Source organism: Leopardus geoffroyi, chromosome D3, assembly GCF_018350155.1.
Source record: "Leopardus geoffroyi isolate Oge1 chromosome D3, O.geoffroyi_Oge1_pat1.0, whole genome shotgun sequence".
In the NCBI taxonomy this organism is placed as follows: Eukaryota; Metazoa; Chordata; class Mammalia; order Carnivora; family Felidae; genus Leopardus; species Leopardus geoffroyi.
This window is the reverse complement of record NC_059339.1, coordinates 56,442,863-56,454,863: the sequence shown is the minus strand read 5'-3', so window position 1 is coordinate 56,454,863 and position 12,001 is coordinate 56,442,863. Positions and strand designations below refer to the sequence as shown.

Genomic DNA, 12,001 nt, shown 5'->3' with positions numbered 1-12,001 from the left:
TTAACTATAGATCATCTACTCCACTTCCTTTAAAAAAAATATATATATATATATATTTTTTTTTTTTCAACATTTATTTATTTTTGGGACAGAGAGAGACAGAGCATGAACGGGGGAGGGGCAGAGAGAGAGGGAGACACAGAATCGGAAGCAGGCTCCAGGCTCTGAGCCATCAGCCCCAGAGCCCGACGCGGGGCTCGAACTCACGGACCGCGAGATCGTGACCTGGCTGAAGTCGGACGCTCAACCGACTGCGCCACCCAGGCGCCCCTATATATATATTTTAATGTTAATTTTTTGAAGGAGGGAGACAGATTGTGAGCGAGGGTGGGGGGACAGAGAGGCACAGAATGTGAAGTAGGCTCCAGGCTCTGAGCTGTCAGCACAGAGCCTGATACGGGGCTTGAACTCACAAACCGTGAAATCATGACCTGAGCCAAAGTTAGACGCTTAACCAACTGAGCCACCCAGGCACCCCTACCCCAGCTCCTTTAAACCGAGGGTCAAGTTGTAAGGTGACTTGCCCATGGCTGCAGAATTCAAGAAGCACTAACATGAACAAGAGGCTCCACTTCAAGGTTACTGCTTTTCTCAACTACAGATAACCTTCATACAAATAACTTGTATTTGAACAGAGATTTATAATTTACAGATGGCTTTTGTTGGTACACTAGTGTGAGATGGGTGTGTCTGCCACTGTCACTTAATGACATCATGTGGGAGTTAACAAGTTAACCTCCCAGGACTTGGGAGGGACACAGATGCTACAGAAAGCATGTACTTTTCTTAGTATTTCTTGACTATCCTGGGCTTTCATTCCTTTTAACCTTTTTTTTTTTCCTCTAAGTTTAAAAGTATTTATTGTAGAAGAGTTTGGAAGACACAGAAAATCACAAGAAAAAAATTAAATCATCTGTAATTTTATCACCAGCTAGCCGGTATAGCAGTCTGAGATTATTATTTCCAGTATTTTTAATGCATAAATATATTTTTACATGGAGTCATAGTGTACATATTTTTACCCAAGATACGCTGCCATTTCTTTTGACATCAATCAACATCATTTTAACAGCTTTTTAAGACTTTGTATACATTCATGATGTTTTCTGAAGCATACATTTACAGGTAGAATTTTAAAGTCACAAGGCAATGCTTAAGGCTTCTGGTATTGATTGCCAGAGACAGTATCTAGTCACATCTCACCAGCAGCACTGAACTCCCAGGTTCCCTGAATTCTCATTTGATGAGGGGGGAAAAAAGTGCCATCTCAACTCTTGCTTTAATACACATCTTGCAAGGCTGACCATTTGTCATCTGTTGGCATTTGTTCTTTTGTGATTTGCTTACTTAAGTACAATCTTTTCTACTGGGACTTTTTCATGGGGAGATTCTAGAGGTAAGTGGCTCCACAGAAAAGTTCTGGATTCCTATTGCCTGGGTTCAAAGTCTGACCTCACCACTTTTTAGCGATAGGATACTAACCCATGATCTTAAGCTTCACTTCCTCATCTGCAAGATATGAGCTGTTGGAGAAAGATACATACATACAAAGCCCTCAGCAAAGTATTATGTTTCTTACTGATAAATGTTAAGAACTCTCTTTATAAACAATCTCTCCCTTTTGTAATGTGTTTTATCAATTCCTACTTAATAATTATCCTACCCTTTTCAGTTTGTTTGAGTCCTCATCTTGAGAGGAAACCTAAGAGTTGAATATGAATAGCTCTTACCATGTTACTTTGTTATCCAATCCCTTTGTCTTCACATTCTCTCTCCAAGCATGGGCATTTAGTTCACCTGCCATTCTTCCTGGTTATTACCTGCTCATCTACATATGCCCCAACAGGAGTGCTGTCTACTTATCCTCGTGAAAATTATTTTCTTATGCACAGGATTCCAGATTCCCACAGATTTCTGTTTTTGGTAAGGTGTGTTAGAACTCACCTGTTAGGTATTCTGACCACGACTTTCTGTTGCTCACTAACTTAAGACACCTTTCTGCATTGCACTGAGAAGCACCAGTCAAGGGATACGTTTCCTGATGGGTTGTCAGAGGTGGTCTCTGGATGGACCATGACTGTTATGTCTACTTCCCTTTACCATTGTCCTTAACAAAATTCACAAGACTGAAATACTGCTGATATAAGACAAAACTGAACATGTGTGAGGTGCCTGTGAGGGGTCAGTCACTTGGCGACTGACAACGTTTTTTAGCATCTGAGCCAAGGGAATACGCTAGAAATGTGGGGGTGTAGCCCCAGAAACAAACGTGGTAGCCATAGCAGCTTCTGACCCAGAGCCTTGGGAGTTAGCAGGACGCAGACAGCAGCTCTGACAGTCTTAAGAACCAGGAGTCCTCTGTTTAGGAAAGGGAAGATTCAGGACTCCCAACAGATGCTTAACCTCTTAACCACTAGGCTAGGCTCTTTCTGACCCCACCCACCCCCAAGGTCTAGCTTAACCTACAGGCCAGGAAACTATAGTTAACCCTTTCCCCCAGCTCACACAAGCCCAAGACAGCTCCCTTTCCCCGGTCGTCCAAGAACTCCAGGTTTTGTCCAGTAACAGAAGCTTCTCCCCTGGCTCCTGTTTTACTACCAGCACTGCTCACCAGGTTCTGGCTACATCCATGCTTAACAGACATGACTCCACCCCAAAAGGAACTCAACAGGAATGCTCCACACAAAACAGCCTTTTCATTTCATAGATATGCCATTCTTCCTGACCTTTGTCTATTGTTCCCTCTACTGGGCATATTGTTCCCTGGCCTGCCTACTTTCCTGGCTAACTTCTACTCATCCTTCATCGTTTTTCTCAGAAACTTTCCCTGATCCAAGGTTGAGTCAGGTACTCCTAATGCCCCACAGCAGTGATTATACCGTATCACTGCCTGTCTTCCTTGTCCATTAAACTGTACAGACTATCTTCTTTCCCACTGTATTCCTAGTGCCTGGCACAAAGCAGGCCCTCAAAAAATAGCTGTTGGATACATTAGTTTGGATTCTTTCACTACCTCATTTCTGGGCTGTCACAGGCTCAGTAAGTCACTGATGAACTATTTCCCCATCTGTCTTGCTGCCCTGTCATTGTTCTTAATTGGTCAGTAAATTTTTTGTATTCCTGAGACAAAACGTCCCTCATATTGTCCACACCATATCCCAAACCTGGTATGTGGACAATCAGGTGCAGTGACACAGCCTGGGTTGCTGTACCCTCTTTGTGACATTCTCGTGGAAAATGAGGTTTCAATGTTATATTCCCATTTTTCTTATCTCCTGAGTATTCCTAATAGTAAGAGAAAAGCTGGAAGCAGTGATTCTTCCATCTGCTATTCTGATTAGTCACAGGAAAAGCTTTCAAAGGACAATTTGCAGTAGCATTGAGAAGTGCTGCTTTAAGTCAGAATGACTCAAGATCTGGTAGTTTACCAGTCTGGAGTCTTGTTCCAAAGTAAACCCTTTCAACTAACAAAGATATAAATCTGACCAAAATATTTACAACATTCCTTGTATTCACAAGTTACTTTACAGTGTGGACTCTCTGATGGCGCATGAGGACTGATCTGTGCCTGAAAGCCTTCCCACATTCATTACATATATAAGCTTCATCCCCAGAATGGATTCTCTGATGCTGAACAAGGGCTGAGCTCCTTTTGAAAGTTTTGCCACATTCATTACACTGATAAGGTTCCTCTCCACTATGAATTCTCTGATGTCTGATGAGGTTTGAGCTCAGACTGAAAGCTTTTCCACACTCATTACATTCATAGGGTTTCTCCCCACTATGTATTCTCTGATGGGTTATCAGTTCTGAACTCTGCCTGAAAGCTTTTCCACATTCATTACATTCATAAGGTCTCTCTCCTGTATGAATTCGCTGGTGTCTAATAAGCTTTGAGCTTTGGCTAAAGGTTTTCCCACACTCATTACACTCATAGGGTTTCTCGCCAGTGTGAATTCTTTGATGTATAATGAGATATGAACTTTGACTGAATGCTTTGCCACATTCGTTACATTTACAAGCTTTCTCACCAGTATGAATTTTGCGATGTCTAATGAGGGCTGAGCTCTGATTGAAGGCTTTCCCACATTCACTACATTCATATGCCTTCTCACCGCTGTGAATTCTCTGGTGAATAATAAGATATGACCTCAAGCTAAAAGCCTTTCCACACTGGTTACATTTATAGGGCTTTTCTCCAGTATGGATTCTCTGATGTTGTGTTAGAGAGGAATGCTGCTTGAAGCTGTGCCCACATACATCACATCTATAAGGTCTCTCTTCTGTAGGAACTTTCTGATAAGTTATAGAGTTTGTACTTAGAATCAAGCTGCTTTGAGGCTCATGATGGTCTCTCTTTCCCAGAGATTTGTGTGTGAAGATTACTTGACTAAAGCTGTCCCCTTGGGAAGGGGATCTTCTTAACTTCTCCCCTGTAGCATTTCCTTGTTGCCACTCTAAATTGCTTTCAGGTTCACTAATTCCTCCAGATGAAGTTTCCTGGGGAAGTCCTTGTGACTTTTCTCCTGAAATGTCCTTCTTTGTTGCTGTTTCACTGTTCTCACAATCTGAAATGATAATAGCAAAAAACAGACTGTTTTATTTCTCCAGTCACTCTCAATACCTACTTTCCATGTGAGAGGAAATACAGGCTTCTCCTTACAAAAGAGGTCACTGTCCACATATATCTTTCTTTAACGGGCCATACTAGGGTCCCTCCCTCCTCCTTTCGAGTAACTAACGCCTATATCTACACTTTGAAGTTTATTCTTTCCTACTTCCTCTGAAACTTCAATTGATCAATTACCTACTATTCCTTTCCTATTATTTTCAACCTCTTTATCTGCTGACTCCCATTCATCACCATTTAAACAAGCCCAAATTTCCCATCTTTTTCTTTTTTTTTTTTAAATTTTTTTTTTTAACGTTTTTTTATTTATTTTTGAGACAGAGAGACATAGCATGAACGGGGGAGGGGCAGAGAGAGAGGGAGACACAGAATCGGAAGCAGGCTCCAGGCTCTGAGCCATCAGCCCAGAGCCCGACGCGGGGCTCGAACTCACAGACTGCGAGATCGTGACCTGAGCTGAAGTCAGACGCTTAACCGACTGAGCCACCCAGGCGCCCCTCTCATCTTTTTCAAATCAAGCTCCTTGCCTACACATCTCCTTCATGCAACCTCACTTCCATTCGGTGTACAGCTGATGCTGCTTCTTTTTATTTAAAGAGACAGAGACAGCGAGAGAGGGAGCACTTGCACACACATGCGCATGAGCAGGGGAGAGGCAGTGGGAGAGGGAGAGAGAGAATCCCAGGCAGCCTCCACGTTCAGAGCAGAGCCCCACGCAGGGCTCAATCTCATGAACTGCAAGATCATGACCTGAGCCAAAATCAAGAGTTGGATGCCCAGCCAACTGAGCCACCCTGGTGCCCACAGAGTAAAGCTTCTTGAAAGTTAGCCTTACTCATCTCTGTTCTGCAATCTGGTTTCTGCCTCACCTGTGCACCCCCTCCCCACCATGCTACTCTCATCAATGTCACCAACACCATAGATGCGTAATCCAGTAAATACTTTCTGGATCTTATTTAGTTGGCTTCCCTGTAGCACTGACACTGGGACCACACCTTCCTCTAGAGACATTTCTCTTCCGGTTATGTTAGCCTGATTTCTGGGGGCTGTTCCTTAGATTCAAGGTCAATCACTCAAACACAAGGTCCTTCAGGTGCTGTTCTGGGTTCTCATGTGTCCTCCCTCTACAAACTGTCTACCACCCAGGTTTCAATCACTACTTATGTTATAAGCTAATGTCTCCCCAGGTCCCCAGTTCTATCCCAGTTCTCCCTATTAAACTCTAGACTATCATATCCAGTGTTAACTGGGATATTACTTGTGAATATCTCACAAGCCCCCAAATGGCTAAACACATCATCAGGTATATATTTTTTCCCTTATATTTTCGCATTTACATGAATAGCACCATCATTAACCAAGCTGTTTAAGACTAAAACCTGAGTATCATCCTCAACTCCTTTCCCACATTCTCCACTTTTAACCATGACCAGCTACTGCAATGCAACTTAAAATCCTGGTCAAGAGACAGCTTTGATTGTCCCCATCTCTCACTGTAATACATCTTAATTTATTCACTGTGGCCATTTAGATTACAACAGTTTCTAACAGGACTCCACTCTCGCCTTCCTCTAATCCATTCTCCACTTTGCAGCTAGATTCTAAAGCACAAATCCAATCAACTACTCCCTTGTCCAAAACCTTTCAACTGTGCTCCACTGCACTCCTTCAAACTACTTAAGATGTCCCACAAGTTTTCACAACCTGGGTCTCCTTTTTCTCTCTGGTTATGTCTCACCATTTCTCCCCTATGAATTCTCTCAAGTTAAATTGAATCACCTGCAATTCCCAGAATGGGTTGTATTTTCCCACCGTCAGGACTTTGTGGCCTTTGCTTGTGTGATATTATAATATAGGAAATATATATTTGGTCTTCATCCTCAGCTCCTGGCACAGAGCTTTAAAAACCCTTGCAACTTCTTTCCTAAGTGGTAGAGGTGAGAAGAGTGTCTTTTGTTACCCATAATAAGCCCCTATCAACCAGTACCTCAGTTTATGCTAGTGAGGTAACTCCTGGAGGGTAGGGGCTGGCTACCAAAGGAACCAACTATATGATTAGAAGGTTGGAACTTTCAGCTCTGCCTCCTGACCTCCAGGGAGAGGGGCTGGACATTCAGTTAACCAATGGCCAATGATCTAATCAACCATGCCTATGTAATGAAACTTCTATGAAAACCTTAAACAAAGCGGTTCAGAGAGCTTCCAGGATGATGAACGCATCCAAGTGCCATGACAGTGGTGAACCTCTAACTCCCCAGGGACAGAAGCTCCTGTGCTCAGGACCCTTCTGGATCTTGCCTGAAGTACCTCTTCATATGGCTGTTCACCTGTGTCCTTTATAATAAACTGGTAATGGTAAGCAAGGTGTTTCCCTGAGTTCTGTGAGCTATTACGGCAAATTATGAAACCTGAGGAGGTGGTCATGTGATGTCTGAATTGCAGCCAAATCGGAAAGAAGGGTGGGTAACCTGGGGATTCATTATAAGCGGAGGTGGCGGCGGGGAGGAAGGGAGGCAGCCTTGTGGGACTGAAACTTTAACCTGTGGGGTCGGCCCTAATTCTGGTGTGTCAGAATTAGTGTTGCTTAATGTGAAGGAAAACCCCCACACATCCAGTGTCAGAAGTGTGTGAGTAGAAAAAGTTTCTCCCTTTAGGATGGGAAAAACTCCCACCCTATTTACCTAGTTTTCTCCTTACTCATTGTTCAAATCTTAGCTCAGATGTCTCCTCCTCTGAGAAGTACTCTTTGAACCTCTAAGGTTGGGTTAGGTGTGTTCATATGTGCCCCCACAGTACCTAAAGCCCACTTTTATTCTAGAATTTACTATACTATATTGCAATTGCCTTTTCACTTGTCCACCCCATCTAGATGTAAAAGTTCCTTGAGGCAGAGACCCAGTGCCTACCACAGTAGCAGACATGTATTAGCACCCTATTAAGTTATATAACCAAGGAGTAAATGAATAAATGCCAGGGAAACTGACACAAGAAAGACTGACTGCACTTCCTGAGGGTTAGTAAATACAAAGCTGCTGAAGTGAATACCTCTGGTCCAGAGTAATAAAGGGGAGGCTCACATGTGGCATGTTTGTAAAATCCAATTAATTCTGTATCCTCAAAACCAGACGCCTGATAATAGTTCCCAGGTGAGTTTCTATTTTCTTACCACTTTTGGGGGAAAGGCAAGGTTCCCAGGGTTTCAGTTGTGTCTTTAAAGGTTGGAGTGGGATGTTTGTTAACTCTTGGGATGTTCCAAGACATGTCAGATCCTTCCATGGCACTGCTGGTCCCTGAAATCAGTTAAAACATGGTTAATTTTGTGAGAAACTCCCTAGGGAAAATGCTTAGTAAAAATCTGAAAGAGGTCAATGACATCCCCAGGGATGAGCAACAGGGGGGAAAAAAAAAGACCTATTTAAGGACAGGGATAGGTATGGGCACAGTAGTCACTTCAAGGTATGGTTCAGTAGAGACAAATTTTCATCCCACTGCTATGAGGATGCTACATGCATCAGTCTGTAAATTTCTCTTCCCACAACATACCACATCTCCCTGTTCCCACCTGCTGCCCTGGATCATCAAATTCCCTCTCCAAATCTTCCAATAGGGTCACAGCTTCCTCGCCGCTTGTTGGGCTATGCTGCTGAACCCAGATCTGCAGCTCCTCAGGCAGGATGCTCAGGAACTGCTCCAGCACCAGCAGTTCCAGGATCTGCTCCTTCGTGTGCAACTCTGGCATGAGCCACTGATAGCAAAGCTCCTGGAGTCTGCCCAGAGCTTCCCGGGGTCCAGGTGTCTCCTGGTAGCAAAACTTCCTGAATTGCTGGCGAAACAATTCTTGGCAGGATCGGGTACTCGCACTCTGCTTAAACTTCTGACCCCAGGAAAAGCTTTCTTCTACTTTCACTAGTATTAGTTCTTGTTCCTGAGGATTCTGAGGTACCAGGGTTGAAACTGCTCTAGATTCCACAGCCATTTTGGCTTGAACAGCTTAGCCGAAAGCTCAGCACAACTGAGTACTGTAGTACTTCACAGTTTCTTTGAGTAATTTCTTCTTGCCTGAAAGATACAAAAGCACTGTTAACTTAGCAGCAGAAAAAAAAAAAACAACTCTAAGATTTATAATAAATATCAGTCATGCCAGTAATACATTGAAAGGGAAGAAGTTTGAGACTATAACTAAATAGACAATCAAGCAACAAACTAAAAGTCACTCATCCCATTTGTCTTCCATAGTGGAATGTCTACCACTAATGCCCTAAGAAATTATTTTAGAAGCAAAAGAATGCAATATTAACATGAATCACAAACTGAGAAATTTCCTTTTCAATTTTCTTTCAATCCTGATGGTATAGGAAAAAAAATCTTTGTCTGTAAAACTTGCAGAATTCCCTTTTTTATGAAGTATAAGCCTCAGACTTCCAAGGGTAACTCTATCCAGCTAGGATTTAATAATACTGGTTTTTAAAATTTTATTTTTAGTTACCCTCTAGCTATGGCAAATAATATTTTCATTTGCGGTAGTAACAACATTTTAAAAAATCATATTGAACAGAAGTTGATTTAAATAAAAACACTTTTTGGTAACTGCCATTTGATCAAATTTGGTTTTCAATGCATTTCTTCAACAAACACAGAGGCACTTACCATGGGCTCTGTCGTGAGCCAGGCTTAAGAATACAAAGGTTTTTGCTTGTGAGTAAATGAATCTACAGAGGAATTAACCAAGAAATGTTTGTTAAAACGTTTACTGTGTGTTCAAAAAGATATCAATTGTCACGGAGACACAAAATCAGCAAAAACGTCAATCTCCGTTCTAAAACTTAGAATATACGGGAGAAAGCATTTAGAGAAAAATACGGGAACAGATAATTATGTATTAAACTCTGTGATAGAGGTCACACATGACTTGATTCTAGGGATGGGTGAATATCCATCCATAGGAGGGTATGCCCTTGAAACAGCAGGACAAATCAATTACAATTTGATCCTAACAGTACAAGTAACTTTAGAGATTAGAAGTATTTAGGCTCACATTTAGGTTTATTAAGCCAGCCCAGCCGCATTAGCCTGTATATGTTTGTATCCCGGTTAAACTTCAGCATTGGCGAAGTCACGGGGTGGGGGAGTAACTGCCCTCTCTGCTGGAAAGCAAGGGCCTAAGGTGGCCTCCTCTGGTCCCCAGGACGCTCAGAAACGCCGCCCGGACAAGGGGTCGCGACCCGGGGACGGCCAGGCCGGGGAGCAGGGCTCGTTCACCTTGCGCCCGCCGCCCGGGCGGCGGGCCCACCCCATACCCGCCCTCCCTCCGCTCGGGGCCCGAGTCCCTCACCACGAAGCCCAGCAGCGGCCAGGGAGCAAGCCGCCGACTCCAAACAGCCAGCCACAAAGACCGGAAGTGCGCGCCCGCGGCCTTCCGCTCGCGCAACCTCGGGAGCCTTCGTGTATCCCGCCCCGTGCTCACAGGCAGCCAATCAGCGCCGTGGATCCTTCGTTCCCATCGCCTTCCCTCCGGACGGGAGCCCCGCGGAGCGTCGAGGCCCGGGTGTGAATGAGTCGGCGGGCGGGCGTCTTTCTGAGAGGTTGCCTTACGAGGGAGGGCGCTGCTTCCAGCCTTGGCTGCCTCCTACCCTGACCTCTCACCGCCACCACTCCCTATCATCTCCCCTGCAGTTTTCCAGAAAAGTGTTAGGATTTTCTGTAATCCCAGTGCGTTTCCAGTATCTCCGACAAAAATAAACACGTAGATGAACAAGCCAGACAAAAAGTAACCATTTCTATTGCTCTTCCGTATGCATATCATTTTTGCCTTACAGCAGCTCTGTGCCGTGGCTTTATTATGCCCACTGTACAGCTATAGACAGTGCCCAAAGTCAAGCAGCGCGTGAACACAGACGCCCGAGTCCCCGTTGTTCAAGAAGACTGGCGTCCCAGACTCTGCGACTTAACGGAGGGTTTTCCCATTTTTTCACTGGAACCCACCAGGCATTAAGACTTAGTGTTTACATTTTTCTTGGCCATTTAGTAGATGAAAAATGATGCTTCATGTTGTTTTAACTTCAGTTTCATTTGGATTAGTGAATTTGGGATTAAGGTATTTCCCTCTCATTTATGGTTCCCTCTCATTTATGGTTTCCCTCTCATTTATGGTTCTTCAAGGAAATGGCTTTTCCCATTTTTTAAATTGAGGTGTTACTATTTTTCTTTAAACTTGCAAGAATTTGTTTTACTTGCTAATGATATCAACTCTCAGTTTTTACAAATATTTTCTTTGTATTTATTTTTTTTAATTTTGGCACAAGGTGATGCATAGTTCGAAATATCTTTTGCGAGCTAACACAATTAGGACGCACATATCTGGGGAAAAATAATTAGCTTTTAGTTCTTAATAATTGTGAACCAACTGGTAATTTTATCAATTAAGAGAACAAATATTACCATATGTTTCAGTTATCTGTTCCTGCATAGATAAAACAGCAGGTGTTTTATTGCTCACAATTCTGTGGTCAGGAATTCAGGGAGGGCTTAGCAGAGATGGGTAGCTCATGCTTTACGGGGTGGCAGCCTGCATGGCTTAATGGAGATCAGAGGGTCCAGGAAGACTTCACTCACATTGCTGTGACCTTGGTGCTGGAGTTACTTGATTCTCCATAAAACCTCTCTCCATGCAGTTTCTCATCATTCCGGAGCTTAGCCTAAGGAGTTTAGCACTTTATATGGTGCAGGGCTTCCAACAGAGTGAAGAAGAAAGGGAACAGGCTAGTTCTCTTAAGACTTAGGTTTGGAATTGGCATTACATTACTTCTGCGATATTCTTTATTTTTTTTTTAATGTTTATTTTTGTGAGAGAGAAACAGAGTGCCCGTGGGAGAGGGGCAGAGAGAGAGAGAGAGAGAGAGACAGAATCAGGAGCAGGTTCCAGGCTCTGAGCTGTCAGCACAGAGCCGGATGTGGGGCTTGAACTCAGGAGCTAAGAGATCGTGACCTGCGCTGAAGGTGGATGCGTAACCAACTGAGCCACTGAGGCGTCCCACTTCTGCGGTATTCTGTTGGCAGAAGGACTAGACTCATGGGAAGGGGAAATAGACTCCACCTTTTAACAGGAAGAGCAGCTTGAACATAGAAGGACATTACCCTTGAGTCCAGTCTACCACACTTACATGGAGAAGTAGGAGTGGAACTTAGGAGTGAAACTGTTGAAAGAGAGAAGGAATGCTTTTAACTGCAGTAATAGAAAACCTTACTAAATGTCCTTACTGGTTAAGCCTTTTTATTATCCCACATAGCTCCATGTGTGAAGGTAAGGCCATCCCTGGGATTGGCTGTGAACCAACCAAATGTGGTAAATAGGGCTTGACAATATTGTCGAGG

General features: G+C 43.5%; 1 protein-coding gene across 2 annotated transcripts in view; it reads right to left on the bottom strand.

Annotated features, from left to right (window-relative positions):
* ZNF397 (zinc finger protein 397) overlaps positions 1-10,040 on the bottom strand; it is a 46,998-nt gene extending 36,958 nt beyond the window's left edge. The window contains exons 1-5 of one of the 2 annotated variants that reach the window (XM_045458312.1): positions 9,963-10,026; positions 9,278-9,339; positions 8,193-8,689; positions 7,797-7,920; positions 3,529-4,568 (exon numbers count right to left, since the gene is read on the bottom strand). In XM_045458312.1, coding sequence (XP_045314268.1) covers positions 3,529-4,568; positions 7,797-7,920; positions 8,193-8,606 — 1,578 coding nt within the window. In that variant the 5' untranslated portion in view covers positions 8,607-8,689; positions 9,278-9,339; positions 9,963-10,026. Of the gene's footprint in view, positions 1-904; positions 4,569-7,796; positions 7,921-8,192; positions 8,690-9,277; positions 9,340-9,962 lie in introns of those variants that run through there. The other variant, XM_045458310.1, reaches the window with a different exon arrangement.
* Positions 10,041-12,001: the final 1,961 nt, after the last annotated feature.